Genomic DNA, 14,540 nt, shown 5'->3' with positions numbered 1-14,540 from the left:
TGAGGCAGTCGTTAAACAAGGACTAACTGTAACCATCTCCAAACCTTGGCGACATTTTTTCCCCTTTGCAATGTCCAGCTTTCACATCTAAAGATCATCAGCTGATTTTTGTTTCCCTGAAATGTACTTATCTTTGTGATTGTCTCTTTAAGCTTACCGTTGCCTTCTTCCCTAATATTAATATTCAGCATATTATCCATCATGGTCTACACTCGAGCCTTCCAAAATAAAACTGTAGACTACTTTACTTTAATATATAATACATGCACATAGTTCCAAAAAAGACATGTCTTAAGATATAGTGGGCTGGGAGTTGGTGTTTTTTGTTTTTTTTAACAGTATGTTCAAAAGCATTTTTAAAAACAAGATAGGTGGCAAAGCATTTGGACTTTCAAAAGGGTGCTACATCCATGGGGTTAAATTGCTAGCAGACAAAATGTATCATTAATCAAATCATATATTCTTATGGCATAAATAGGAATCTGGAAAGTGAATTCCTTTTACTGGGATGTGATTGTACCCAAATGAAAAGCAAGGAAACTTCTCCAAATAAACCTTTAAAACAATGCAATGTTTCCAAACTGAAAAATTAGCAAAACATTAACTTCAGAGTATTCATGTTAGTTTTAATTGGGGCCCAACTTTCTGTTGCAAAAATATATTTTATTTCACCCCGATTCATTCATTTTTAAAAAATACAAATTAAAGTACTGAGGAATACATTTTAATTAATAGAATTTTTATGAAGCATTTCATTTTTTACAGAATTGAGACCTAACATCCATATATTTGCTTAATGATATTCAAAGAACAACACTGTCCTTCAGCAACGGTTTACCTCCATTTGATCTGTATGATACTAAATCTGCTTTACTTAGGCTGCAAACATCTGGGCGATCACTAGTTGGCAGCAGAGAGGGGCAATTTGCTACCACCACTGGATATTTGCAACGTAAACAACAACTAGCTTTGTTGTAGAAGGTAGGCCACAGGCAGGCCGTGGGGAGGTCGGAACGCTTCTCCAGGCCCAAAAACGGCCGAGGGTTGTTGGACAGATCGAGGACTATCAATGACTGGCGCTGAAGGCAGGCCACGGAGACAGAGGCGCTGGAGCACAGGCCATGGACTTAGCGGTACATCAGAGGCCTGTGCGGAGGGCTGCCCTGTACCCCCCCCGTGCGATTACAACCCCCCTCATTCATCTAGGGCTACCTATTTCTACCACCCACTGCGGCCTTCGTCTCAGTTCCAGCCCAAGCTTCCATATTCACCAGCTGGTTATTATTATTATTATTAACCCATCATTTTCATCTACGATGTGGACTATGTGGACTATTTCCATCTGCCTATCTCTACCAGGACTATTTCATCCGTTTCATCTGGATGTATGTGGTTTTGGCTAACTTACATTAACATCGACAGCACCCACTTGATGAGCGCTGGCCCTTTATTATGCTTTACTCGAGAGTAGACCTGCTGCTACTGCGAGAGTCCCCCCTCTCGCAGCTATGGCCTCCAGCCCTTTCAAGGGCCCACCTCGAGGACGGGTTTGTTAACCCAGAGAGGTGGAGGAAGCGTGCTTTAAGGGGTTTTTTAGTTAATTGTTTTTTAAAATTTATAAAGGGTTTTAAGGGTGGGGGGGGGAAGGACCAGATCAGGAGTGATAGTAGAGCCAGGCAATTAGGTGTGGTCGAAAGAGGAAGGAATGGAGCGGGTGAGGAAAGGGAGGATAACATTCCATTACAGGGCTCTTTGATACCAACGGTCGTGGGGAGGGGCAGGTGCGAGGACACATTAAGAACGCGCAGTCGGTTGGGAGACCGGGGTTTTTGGTCATTCCCGGTCGTTTGTACCAACCCCTGCATACTAGGTGGTCAGGTTCCACAGGCCCAAGGCCTGAGACTGCTGTTATGCAACGCGAGGTCCGTTGTTAATAAGGCCCCCCTCATTCATGATCTTATCTTGGAGGGGGAGCCGGACCTCGCAGGAATAACCGAGACCTGGTTGGGCTCCGAGGGAGGTTTACCCCTCGTTGAATTGTGCCCACCAGGTTATCGAGCATTTCATCAGCCTCGGGCCCAGGGGAGGGGCGGCGGGGTAGCAGTGATTATTCGGGAAGACCTTGAGCCGAGAGAGTTCACCGTGCCACAGACATCCGGGTGTGAGTCCCTTGTTGTGAGATGGGGCCCAGGGAGGCAGTTGGGCCTGCTGATAGTATACCTGGCTCCTCGCTATACATCAGCGGCCCTGCCTGAACTCCTTGAGCTGATCTCATCGGTGGCGATTGAGACCCCCAACCTTATAGTGATGGGGGATTTCAATCTGCCGTCGATGGGAGAAGCGTCTGAGGGGGTTCGGGAGTTCATGGCTTCCATGACAGCCATGGACCTGACCCAGTTAATTCAGGGCCCTACTCACGAGGGAGGCCACACGCTGGACCTTGTTTTTGTCTCAGGCCGGTGGATGAGTGATCAGGGAATAGGGGACCTAGCCATTACTCCCCTGTCATGGTCGGATCACTATCTTCTCCGGCTGGACTTCCCTGGTGCTACCCCACACCGCGAGGAGGCGGAACCGGAAGGTATTAGATGGTTCCGCCCCAAGCGCCTGTTGGAACCAGATAGGTTCCAGACGGAGCTTGGGCCACCTCCTGTGGATTTGACCCGCCCCCGAGTGGAGGACCTGGTAGACGCATGGAATAGTGCGACTACCGGGGCCCTGGACCGGGTGGCGCCTTTGCGGCCTCTCCTGCGGCGACGAACCACCCTGGCTCCCTGGTTTACCGAGGAGCTAAGGGTGATGAAACGCCAAAGGAGACGCCTAGAGAGTCGTTGGAGATCCTCTCGTTCCGAATTTGACCGAGCACAGGCACGAGCCTACTTGAGGACGTACCTTGTGGCATTAAGAGCGGCCAAACGTCAACATTGCGCCGCCCTTATTGCGTCTGCAGATAACCGCCCTGCCGCCTTGTTTCGGGTGACTTGTTCCCTCTTGTTTGAGAGGCCGTGGGAAGCCCCTTTACAGGGTAGAGCAGAGGAGTTTGGGAAATATCTACATGACAAAGTCGCTCAAATCCGGATGGGATGGACCCCCTTCAGTGGTTCAGTAGAGACGCCCGTGGCGAGTCTTGAGGGTCCGCTTTGGGAGGAGTTTGATTCGGTTGCCATCGAGGATTTGGACAGGTTGCGTGGACGTCTGCGACCCACCACATGTTTATTGGACCCGTGTCCCTCCTGGCTTGTACTGGCATCCTGGGAGGTTACACGTGACTGGCTCCTGGTCCTAGTGAACACTTCGTTGGGTGAGGGGTCTCTACCAGCCGCCTTGAAAGAGGCGGTGGTGAGACCCCTGCTCAAGAAGTCTTCCCTGGACCCGACGGACCTAGTCAATTACCGTCCAGTCTCCAACCTTCCTTTTTTAGCGAAGGTTGTAGAGAGTGTGGTGGCACAGCAGTTCCCACGCCACCTGGAGGAAAATGATTATCTAGACCCGCGCCAGTCCGGCTTCCGACCCGGGCACAGCACGGAGACGGCCTTGGTCGCATTGGTGGATGATCTCTGGCGGGCCAGAGATAGGGGTTGTTCCTCTATCCTGGTCCTATTAGACCTCTCGGCGGCTTTCGATACCATCGACCATGGTATCCTGTTGCACCGGCTGGAGGGGTTGGGAGTCAGGGGCACCGTGTTACGGTGGTTTGGCTCCTACCTCACTGACCGGACGCAACGTGTGTTGGCAGGGGAGCAGAGATCGACCCGGAGGCCTCTCACATGTGGAGTGCCACAGGGTTCGGTACTCTCGCCTCTCCTGTTCAACACATATATGAAACCGCTGGGCGAGATCATCCGTGGTTTTGGGGTGGGATATCATCTGTATGCTGATGACACTCAGCTATACATCTCCACCCCAAACCACCCCAATGAGGCCATCGAAGTGATGTCCCGGTGTTTGGAGGCCGTACGGATCTGGATGGATGGCAACCGACTGAAACTCAACCCTTCCAAGACGGAGTGGCTGTGGCTTCCGGCGCCCCGGTTCAACCAGGTGTTTCCATCTCTGGCCATTGGGGGCGTGCAACTAGCCCCTATGGAACAGGTGCGCAATTTGGGCGTCCTCCTGGATGCCCGGCTGTCCATGGATGACCATGTAACAGCCGTGGCAAGGGGGGCGTTCCATCAGGTTCGCCTGATGCGCCAATTGCGCCCCTTATTGGACCGGGATGCCCTACGCACAGTCACCCATGCGCTGGTGACGTCTCGCCTGGACTACTGCAATGCTCTCTACATGGGGCTTCCTTTGAGATGCACTCGGAGACTACAGTTGGTCCAGAACGCGGCCGCGCGGGTGATCATGGGGAGGACTAGATTCTCCCCTGTAACACCTCTCCTGCGCGAGCTGCACTGGCTTCCTGTGGTCTTCCGAGTGCGTTTCAAGGTCTTGATTATGATCTTTAAAGCGCTCCATGGCACAGGGCCTAGTTACATGCAGGATCGCATCCTGCCCCACACATCCCTACGACCAATCCGCTCTCACAGAGAGGGACTTCTCCGGGTGCCGACCGCCAAACAGTGTCGGGGGGCGACACCCAGGAGCAGAGCCTTCTCTGTGATGGGCCCAGCCCTGTGGAATGACCTCCCCCGGGACATCAGGATTACTTCCGATCTCCGCTCCTTCCGTGTACAACTGAAAACCCACCTCTTCCAACTATCTGGCCTGGCTCAACCGTAATCTTCCCGTACTCCTCCTGACTGTCTGTTTTTTAACATTTTGAATTTGGATTGTACATGGGGTTTTGTAATTAGGGTATTTTAATGGTTTTTAATTGTCTATGTATTGTATCTGTTAACCTCCTCCGAACATGTGTGTCTTTGTACTTATGTATGTCATGGATTTATGTAAATGTTATATGTTTTTTACTCCATTGTACGCCGCCCCGAGTCCTTTTCGGAAAGGGAGCGGCTAATAAATTTAAATTATTATTATTATTATTAGTAAGGGCCATGCATACTCATTTCAAGAACGTTTTTTTCAAGATACTTTTAATTGTAACAAATATGCCCGCTACACTTTATGATGCCACATAGACTGGTCCTGGGTTACAATAGTCAAACGGGCAGTCCTCAACTTACTACAACTGAGGCCAAAATTTGTTGCTAAGCAAGACAGTTGTTAAGTGAGATTTGCTCCATTTTGTGACCCTTCTTGCCACAGTTAAGGTAGTAAAAATGCTTAGTAAGTAAATCTGGCTTCCCCCTTGACTTTGCTTGTCAGGTCACAAAGGGGGAAATCACATGATTCTAGAACATTGCCTTGCAACCATCATAAATACATGCCAGTTGCCAAGCCTCCTAATTTTGATCATGGGGGTGCTGCAAGTTAAGTAGAAAACGGTTGTGTTGCTTTTTTCAGTGCCATTGTAACTTCAAATGGTCGGTCACTAAGTGAATGATTTATAGGTCAAGGACTAACGGTAACATACATGAAATGCAATTCTACTAGAAATAGGTTCAATTTAGTAGAGAAGCTAATCTCTCCTAAAGCTAATCTCATAGAAGTTAAACAAGGAGAGGAAAAACCTAGAACTAAGGAAAAAATTCCTGAAAGTTAGAACAATTAATCACTGGAACAACTTGACTCCAGAAGTTGTGAATGCCCCAACACTGGACGTTTTTAAGATGATGTTGGATAACCATTTATCTGTAGTGGTTTAGGGTTTCCTGCCTAAGCAGGGGGTCGGACTAGAAGACTTCCAAGGTCCCTTCCAACTCTATTCTATTCTAGACTCAGATCTATTGAGCCATTCAAATTTAAAACTTTCAAAATAATGCTACTACATTATTTCAATCAAACCTATGCATTATACTAATAAGTAAGAAACATGTTTGATTTCTGAGAGCCTTGTATTTTTGACATCCTGACAGTTTTGTAGCAGCTGGAGCATATGTGGCCCAAATTGTGTTGCAGATTACGGAATACGTCTCCTTTGGTCATGAAACACATTACTTATTACTTTTTTTAAAAAAAAAAGACGACTGAATTCATCTTGTTACTTACTCATTATGGACTGTGACAGGCTAAAAGGTGGCAGAATCTGAAGTTTACTATTCTGTACCTTCGATTATTTCAAAGGAATACTTCTCCTGGACATCCAAGGGGTGAAGGGAAAAGCAAACAGATGACAAAATGTGTAACTTGTTACACAAATGCTGGCCTTTTCATCCGAGGTCAGCATGGCAAGCCTGCAATGGCTGGATTTGCATGTCACTAGTCATGCGCCATTAATTGGATCCATGGTACGGTAAGCTATTTTCCTCTTTGCTTTCCCTCTGCTGCTGTGCTGTTTTGCAATTGACATCAAATATTTAGAATTTATTCTTTCTTATCCTTTCTGCAAGATTGGTGTAGCGGGATGGCAGAGAAGCCATTTAATATTAAAGTATAGTGACACAGGTCAGACCCATTAAGACACACAATGGCAACACATCCTTGATTTCAACATGTAAGCGCAGGTTGTTGGCATTGTTCTTTTTATTCAAACATTAAGAAGTCAGGATATCGAAGTGGACTTGGAGTAAGTAAACGGAATATTTAAAAAAAAACAGTGAACTTGAAATATGAAAAATGTTTGTTCAGCTTTTCATGTGATTCACCGAACACAGCATGTTAAAGCATGGGAAGATTCAAATGGATGGCTCAAAGACTGGCATGTTGAGCCAGAAATGTTCTTATTCTCTGTAGAAGTTCTTTCTTTACACTATCAGGTACTAAAGCTGAAAAAGAAAAGAAAAAGAAAAGAGAAAGATGAAACCATTGCTCTTTCACGCAAATAATTTCAAATACAAATAATCCCCAATTTACAGCTCGTCACTCAGTGATCAAAGTTACAACGGACCTGCCCAGAGCTACTTATGACCAGGTTTTAAGTTTCAATAGCCAGACCACACTCTATGGTCATGTGATCGCATTGTGAGTGTTTGCCCGCATTTACAGCTTTTTAATTGCAATTTATTATGATTTCTGCTGGACACTGATGTGTAACTTCTGGTTTCCGGCAAAAAAAAAAAAAGAAAATCCCCATTGGGGTCACTTAATAGCTGTATTTGTCACTCAGTCACAGCAAAAAAGGTGTAAAATTGGGCACAGTCACATGCTTAGCAACATGAATTACTGTAGTGCCAAGCTCAATTACAGTCATAAGATGAGAACTGTTTGTACAATATTATACTATCCTTTGCATTACTACGTGTATGACTGTGGAGGCAGGTATATTTGTCGTGTGGCACCACCTGATTAATGTTGGCAATCTAGAAAGCTAAGTATGATTGACCATGGGTAGGACTGGAATGAGAAGTCCAACATTCTTACAAAAAGCATAGTGCGCCACCATTTGAATCAGACGCATAAAACAACATGAATGTGTCCATGTGAGCCACCAAATCAAGCTCAACCCCAAAATCATCTTAGTTGCTTGAAAGAAGCTTTGGAACACTCTTGGTAGAGTGACGGACTGAAAATAAACAAATTATGTGTCGTATAGACAGATGAAAAATGCATTTGGAAAAATAAATCAAAAGGCACAAGTATAGGATATGGGATGTCTTGCTTGGGAATAGTGCCTAGGGATTGTCTGTTGAGATTCTCAGTCATCCAGGTCATGATTGTCCCAAAGATGCTTTTTCAGGAGGCAACTGGGTTTGTTTTTTTTTAAAGAACTTTGGCTTCTTAACCAAAAAGCTTCTTCAGCTCTGACACAGTGGTGGATTGCAGGCGGTACGCCCCGATACGGGTGTACCGGAGCCTGCCCGGAGCACTGGGTACCGTTCTGGTATGGTGCTCCGGAGGGCCCACCCGCTTGCCCGCGCTCACCTGTCTTTAAACCCTTCGACGCTTCCACGCACGGCGCATACAGAGCCTGCGCGATGCTCCGCCGAGTAGCTGGAGCATCGTGGAGGCTTGCGGAGGCGTTGCTGCATGGTAAGACGCATGCACGCACCACGCACATTCATGTGGAGGATGCCGAGCCTCGTTGCAACCCTACCAGTTGCAATGGGATCCGGAACCCACCACTGCTCTGACAGGATAGCCATTCCATTCCCTTCCATTCCCCAATATCCTGTCAGAGCTGAAGAAGCTTCTTGGATGAGAAGCGAAATGTCTTCAAAAGAAAAACAAGAAAATCCATTTGCCTCTTGAAAAAGCACCTTTGGGACAGTGCCTAGGGATTGAAATCGATCAAAAGGTGTATCAGCAGTATGCTACGACTGCTCAAAGAGCAAATCCAGTGAGTATGGCAACAAATGATAACCAAGATGATCAAATAGATGATCAAAGCAAACAATTATAATGAAATATGGGGGGGATTTTATAAAATCAGTGTTGGTGGAAGGCAAAGGAAATAAACCTACTCAAGAATATATGTTGTTTTGGAGGGGATAAGGGCAGAAATGGAATATATTGTATTTCTTTTAGTTGTTAAAAACAAAGAAATATAAGAAGGGGGGGGGAAGGGTCTCGGGGAGGTGCATTGTAATATTAGCTTTTCTTTCTTTTTTTGTATTTAGATATATATGTACCATGTTTGTTTTATTTGCATTTAAAGAAATAAAAAAAATAGTATATTAAAAAAAAAACCAAATCCAGTGCACCTGAAAAGAAGGCCAGTTTGTGTATCATGGAAATGAACTGCTGAACTCTATTTTGCACTGTGTTGCAATCCAGAAATGAAAGGTAAAAGTTAATCAAAGCAATTGGGCACCTACGTCCCATAGATGCATGGTCAAACGTCCTAGATTTGCACATGGTCTCCAAGTGATTTAGAAGGCATCAAAGAATGCTCCCAACTTCTTTGATTCGCTTTCCTCATTTTTAACCTTGCTGTATATCTTAAGTGTCACTAGGAAGGTCATAAAATTGGGCCTAACTCGGTTAGCAACCACCTCACTTAGCAGCAGAAAGTCTGGTCCCTATTATGGTTGTGAAAATCTTAAGTGTCACTAGGAAGGTCATAAAATTGGGCCTAACTCGGTTAGCAACCACCTCACTTAGCAGCAGAAAGTCTGGTCCCTATTATGGTTGTGAAAATCAATGACTATTTGCAATTGTCTTACATCAGGGGTGTCCAAACTTGGCAACTTTAAGACTTGTGGACTTCAACTCCCAGAATTCCCCAGCCAGCAGAGCTGGCTGGGGAATTCTGGGAGTTGAAGTCCACAAGTCTTAAAGTTGCCAAGTTTGGACACCCCTGTCTTACATTATTGGAAAGCACATTCCGGCTGATAGTAAAAACTTCCTAAGAATCAGATAGGGACCAATGAGGTGGAAAAGAGGTTTTCCCACGGACCGGAGTGAGCGTGATTTCGCATGCTGCCTCCATCCCACGGATGGGGCTTCAGTCGTTTCTGTGGCCCGGTTGCTGGCATGCCACGGTCTAGTGCCAGTCCAAGACCGGAGGTTGGGGACCCCTGAGACAGATGATGGGCTTGTCTTTGTTGAATATATTGCTACAGAGGCTGGCATTTGTCACGGATGCTTTCATTTGGAATCCTGCATTGATCACATGTAACACTTGTAAAGTCTATAATTCTGTGATAATGATTTATAGCAGTATCTCAGGGCCCGCACAAATGTTTCCCTGAGACAGTGAACGGAATCTTGAAATATGAAAAAGCAGAGATGATGAGCATTGCTAAGCCACTTAGTATGTCATTATTAAAAACATGTTAAGGATCTCAGCAACTTCAGCTCTTTCAATTAATATTAATATCCCTGCAAGCAGGACTTTACAGGTCCCCTTGAAATTATTGTTAAGTTTTATTCTTAGTTTCTGTTGTTACCCTCAGTGGCTAATCACATCTAAAAGACACAAAGCAAATCAACATGTGAGAATATTTTAATGCAGAGATCAAGGAAACGAAGGTCAGCCCTTTTGACCGGATAAACCAGTATTTCTTAACCTCAGCAGCTTAAAAGGTGTGTGGACTTTTCCCAGGATGTGTCGCATGCTGGTTGAAGAATTCTGGGAGTTGAAATCTACACATATTAAAGTTTCTGAGGTTGAAAAACACTGGAATAAAATGCAAATGTAAGTTCCAGGGCATCGTTGGAGGGTACATGAATCAGTCATCTTCTTAAAGCTATACAAATGAAGTTTGCTCAGCGCCTAGAAAGAATTAATTCCAACAACTCAGTATACACTTTATGCTCAAGTACCAAAGCAATAGAACATTATTACCTCTGCCTTTTGGAGTAATTTCAGCCACCAAATCATCAACAGTAACATGTTCTAGCCCTTTTTCTTTGATGACATCTAAGCAAGATAAAGACAAGCAGATAGGTGTTATGTCAGATAAAAATAGAGAGGTTTCTTTTAGTTACACAAACTGTAAACTCAATAACACAAACCGATTTATATATCAAACACTATTTATTTGTATCCTGCCTATTTATTTTTACAAACAAGTCAAAGCAGTGAACATATCCAAAACATTTTCCTTCTATTTTTTTCCATAACAGCAACCCTGTGAGATGGTTTGGGCTAAGAGAGTGACCTGTCCAATGTCACCCAGCTGACTTTCATGACTATGATGGAACGTGAACTCAGGATCTCCTACTTTTTAGGCTGGTGCCTTAACCACTAGATCAAACTGGCTCTATTTTAAAATCATCTTTAAAGCGCTCCATGGCACAGGACCTAGCTACTTGCGGGATCGCATCCTACCGCACACATCCCTGCGACCAATCCGCTCTCACAGGGAGGGACTCCTCCTGGTGCCGTCCACCAAGCAATGCCAACGGGCGGCGCCTAGGAGTAGAGCCTTCTCTGTGATGGGCCAACCCTCTGGAATGACCTCCCTCCCGACATTAGAACTCCGCTCCTTCCGTCAAAAACTAAAGACTCACCTGTTTCAACTAGCCGGCTTGGCCCATCCATAGTTTTATCTCACCTCCTGCCAGATATTTTAGTTGGGTTAATTTTAACTTTCTGGGGTATTTTTAGGGGTTATTTTTAATATGGTTTTAATAGCTTTACTTTAAGATACAGTCTTTTAACCTCCTCATCTAATTTAAGGATTTGTGTATTTATATTTATTCCTATGTATTTGTGTTTTAATTTGACTGTACACCGCCCCGAGTCCCTTTCGGGAGAGGGGGCGGTCTAGAAATCTAAATAAAAGTAAAGTAAAAGTAAAAATCGAGTTTTTAAAAAAATAAATAAGCATACTTTGGATTGTGGTCTGAACCACAAACTTACATATTCTAGAATCCAACCACATCTACTCATTCTTCCACTCCCTCATTTAGTCCCATGCAATCCAACCTATTTTAAGTAGTTTTTGAATAGCAATGTATTCAACACGTGACAAAACAGCCTCTTGAAATCCAGATTAGAGCTCTTTCATGTTTGAGTTCCTTAATTGTTCAATTGCACAACTCAATTAAAGTAGTGCTACATTATTTAAAACCAATGCAGCAACCTATACTCAAGATCATCCAGTTGTGTCCTTGTTTGGAAGAACCTAGCTTCGTCTATAACTAGACACCATTGCTACCTAGTTGACATTGCTATTTTATTTAAATTTTCCCTTTCAAAGTAATTGGAATAAAGAAAAACAATTTAAAATACATAGAGCCAGTTTGATGCAATGGTTAAGCATCAGGCCTGAAGACTATGAGTAATGCCTTAGGCATAAACCCAGTTGGGAAGCCTTGGGCCAGGCATCCCCTCTCAGCTCTAGGAAGGAGGGAATGCAAATCTTGCCTGCAGGAACGTGTCCATGCAGTGTGTATATCTGTATGTGTGAGTGTATGTGTGTGTACACTGACACACAATTTACAGGGCCCAGATGAGGTCCATAATCTTTGGGGATAGAAATCATTCTGATTGCAATTTCCGTCTATCCTTTTATGTAGCTTTTGCCAGGAAAGAAAATAGAATTAGGCTAGAAGGAGGAGAAGAAGAGAGTGTAGATAAGCAGCCTATTTTGCAGGCCAACAGGAAGAGGAATTTACTTTCAGAGCAGCCCAGCTGTATTCCATGCTAGCTTTATAGTTAACTTAGCATATTCTACAAATATACCTAATATTTTTCATTAATCTCAGAATGTCTGTAAAAAAATACAATGACTGAGAGACGGTTTGATCTAATGGTTAAGGCACAAGGCTAGATAGTAGAAGATCATGAGTTCATGTCCCACCCTTAGCATCAGCCAGCTGGGTAACCTTAGACCAGTCACTCTCTCTCAACTCAACCTACCTCACATTATTGTGGGGAAAATAGGAGGAAGATGATGTGCTGGATATGTTCACTGCCTTGAGTTATTCATAAAAAAATAATAAAGGTGGGATAAAAATAGATAAATATTGAAAGACAAAATAGAGGAAAGAGGGGTACTTAGGCAGGCCAGACGTAAGAATCATGTATTAGTGTGACATTGAAATTTGTTTCCTTTTAAAAAAATATTGTCTATATATCATACATTTGTGATTGAAAATGCAACATGAGAACATACATCTTAAATGAATATTAGATTTGTGACCATGGTACCAACAATTATGAACAATTAATGAAGTGAGAGGTAACACTCTATTCCCAAGTGACAATTACCTTTGCAGTGTGCCTTTAGCTGATCTTTCCAACCACATTCAATTAATTTGGCTCTCAGTAATTCTTTAAGGCTGTAAAAACAACATTGTTAGAAATATGGTATATCCATACCAGGTAATAGAAAAACATTAAATAGTGTTCTCAACCAGTGAACAACACAGCTCTGCAAGTAAAGTAGAAAATAAAACCCACATACCGTTCTCGTTCTCCTGTTTCAATTAATTTTTGATTAATAGTTGCTCTCATTTGTGCATCCTTGTTCATTTTTTCCCCTCCTGCGTGCAAGTAGACCAGATCTACTGAAAAGCAGAGATTTCAATGAGGCAAACTATTTCAAGGGTAATCTCTGGCTTCCATAAATTCGTGGTACAGCTCCTCAACCTGCAGACCCCCACAACTGAAATAAGGACATCAATATTGTGCAAAGTTAGCTTGTCCTGTTGCCAATTTGGATCTGATTTCCCAGAAACCAAACTTGATTGCAGAAAATACGACTTCAGCAACAGAGCGGTCAATGCCTGGAATGTACTACCTGACTCTATTGTTACATCTTCAAATCTCCATAACTTTAACCTTAAACTGTCTACTATTGACCTCACAGGTCCTCACCCCATTCCTAAGAGGTCTGTGAGGGGCGTGCATAAGCGTCCCTGTCCTAGTGTCCCCATTAATTCACCCCCATTTCATCCATACTCATGTTTTTCTTATACCTATTATCTTGTAAACGATTGACAAATCAAAATAAATAAACAAACAAAAAATAAAACCTGCACGGTCCGTATTTCGACATCATTCACACAACATTCATCCCCATCTCAGCTAAAAACCCAGCCCATATTAAATTCAGCCACCTACAGTATGTGACCCTGTTGTACAAATTGCAATTTTCCAAGTGTTGAGTGGATCAAGCAGCCAAACAATTGAGTTTACTGAATAAGAATGGGGATTCCCCCTCCTCTTCTGAAAACCACCCATTTTGAGTCCTCCATGCGGCTTGGAGTTGCACGCCCATCAGTTTCATCTTATAGTAATATAATATGATGACGATGATGCTCAAACTATAACCACTGAAAAAAGCCTCGCAATCATTGAAAGGTCAGATCTGGGCTCGGTTTCTCTTTTAAGGAAGGGAAACTGGAAGGGATGGGGGGAAAGGGGGACGGGAATACCAAGCAAATTCGAGGAGGAATCGACATCCACACGAGCACAAAAGCCTCCATTAGATACACTGCCCGACCCCCCCTAAACAAATGGGGCTACCTCTCCGGCGAGCCCTTTGCTTCCTCCTCCACGAGCTCAGCCTCCGAGGAGACCCGGTTCGATGGAGCCTCGAACTCGCGACAAGACCAACTCTCCCAGGGTTGCCCAAGACTTTACCCAACTAAAGAGAAAGAAGCCTCGCAACAGCCTCCCTCAATCCCCGCAGAAAGATTTGGGAAACGTAGTTCTCCGCCGCATGGCTTTAACCGCTCGACGCCCAAAGAAAACTACAACTCCCAGAAGGACGTTGCCTCTTAGCCGTTCCCATGACCGCCTTCACGCCGCCTTAACATAAAAACTACTTTTCCCACAATGCTCTTCTCTACGGCACTTTTTTTTTTCTCTTTTGGGTCGCTAGGTTGATTTATGTTGATTCCGCAGTCAATTTCTTCTGACTTTAAACTAGCTATTTAGCAAAATGGAGGTGGAGGAGGCGGATTCCCATTGCCTGTTGTATTTGGGATTTACTTTAAAAAAAAAACAGTATCTTGGTTTGGTTCTATTGAAAAGCACACAGAATTCAAGGCAGGATCAGGTTAGTTTTTTGGGATGGGAGACACTAGGAAATCCTGGTGAACATGAGAAACATGGGAAAAACATCCCAGAGAAAAAATAATGAACAATTTTTCTACAATTTTAAAAGAAAACGCATGATTGTTACATCAAGAATTGACCTTTA

At 44.0% G+C, this 14,540-nt stretch overlaps 1 protein-coding gene across 2 annotated transcripts; it reads right to left on the bottom strand.

Moving 5' to 3' along the window:
• Positions 1-6,507: 6,507 nt before the first annotated feature.
• ENY2 (ENY2 transcription and export complex 2 subunit) lies at positions 6,508-14,089 on the bottom strand. 2 transcript variants are annotated; one of them, XM_081950337.1, is made up of 5 exons: positions 13,862-14,089; positions 12,798-12,897; positions 12,602-12,672; positions 10,229-10,303; positions 6,508-6,767 (listed from the first exon to the last, which is right to left on the bottom strand). In XM_081950337.1, the coding sequence occupies exons 2-5, from the start codon at positions 12,863-12,865 to the stop codon at positions 6,691-6,693; spliced, it is 291 nt and encodes a 96-aa protein (XP_081806463.1). In that variant the 5' UTR covers positions 12,866-12,897; positions 13,862-14,089; the 3' UTR covers positions 6,508-6,690. The 2 variants fall into 2 exon arrangements, with proteins under 2 accessions (XP_081806463.1, XP_081806462.1); XM_081950336.1 differs by having other exon boundaries at positions 12,798-12,900; positions 13,862-14,086.
• Between the last annotated feature and the right edge of the window lie 451 nt (positions 14,090-14,540).

The sequence above is a fragment of the Natrix helvetica genome (genome assembly GCF_964273705.1).
Source record: "Natrix helvetica genome assembly, chromosome: 4".
Lineage (NCBI taxonomy): Eukaryota > Metazoa > Chordata > Lepidosauria > Squamata > Natricidae > Natrix > Natrix helvetica.
Note: the sequence above shows the minus strand (reverse complement) of the source record. Positions and strands in the feature narration are given on the sequence as shown.

Bases quoted from the DNA above. Each gene is read 5' to 3' on its own strand.
- ENY2 (XM_081950337.1), bottom strand. From the start codon at position 12,865: ATGAACAAGGATGCACAAATGAGAGCAACTATTAATCAAAAATTAATT. The intron at 10,304-12,601 runs GTAATTGTCACT...TATCTTGCTTAG, and splicing joins GCTAAAGGCACACTGCAAAG to ATGTCATCAAAGAAAAAGGG. The intron at 6,768-10,228 runs GTAATAATGTTC...TTTCTTTTTCAG, and splicing joins AATTACTCCAAAAGGCAGAG to CTTTAGTACCTGATAGTGTA.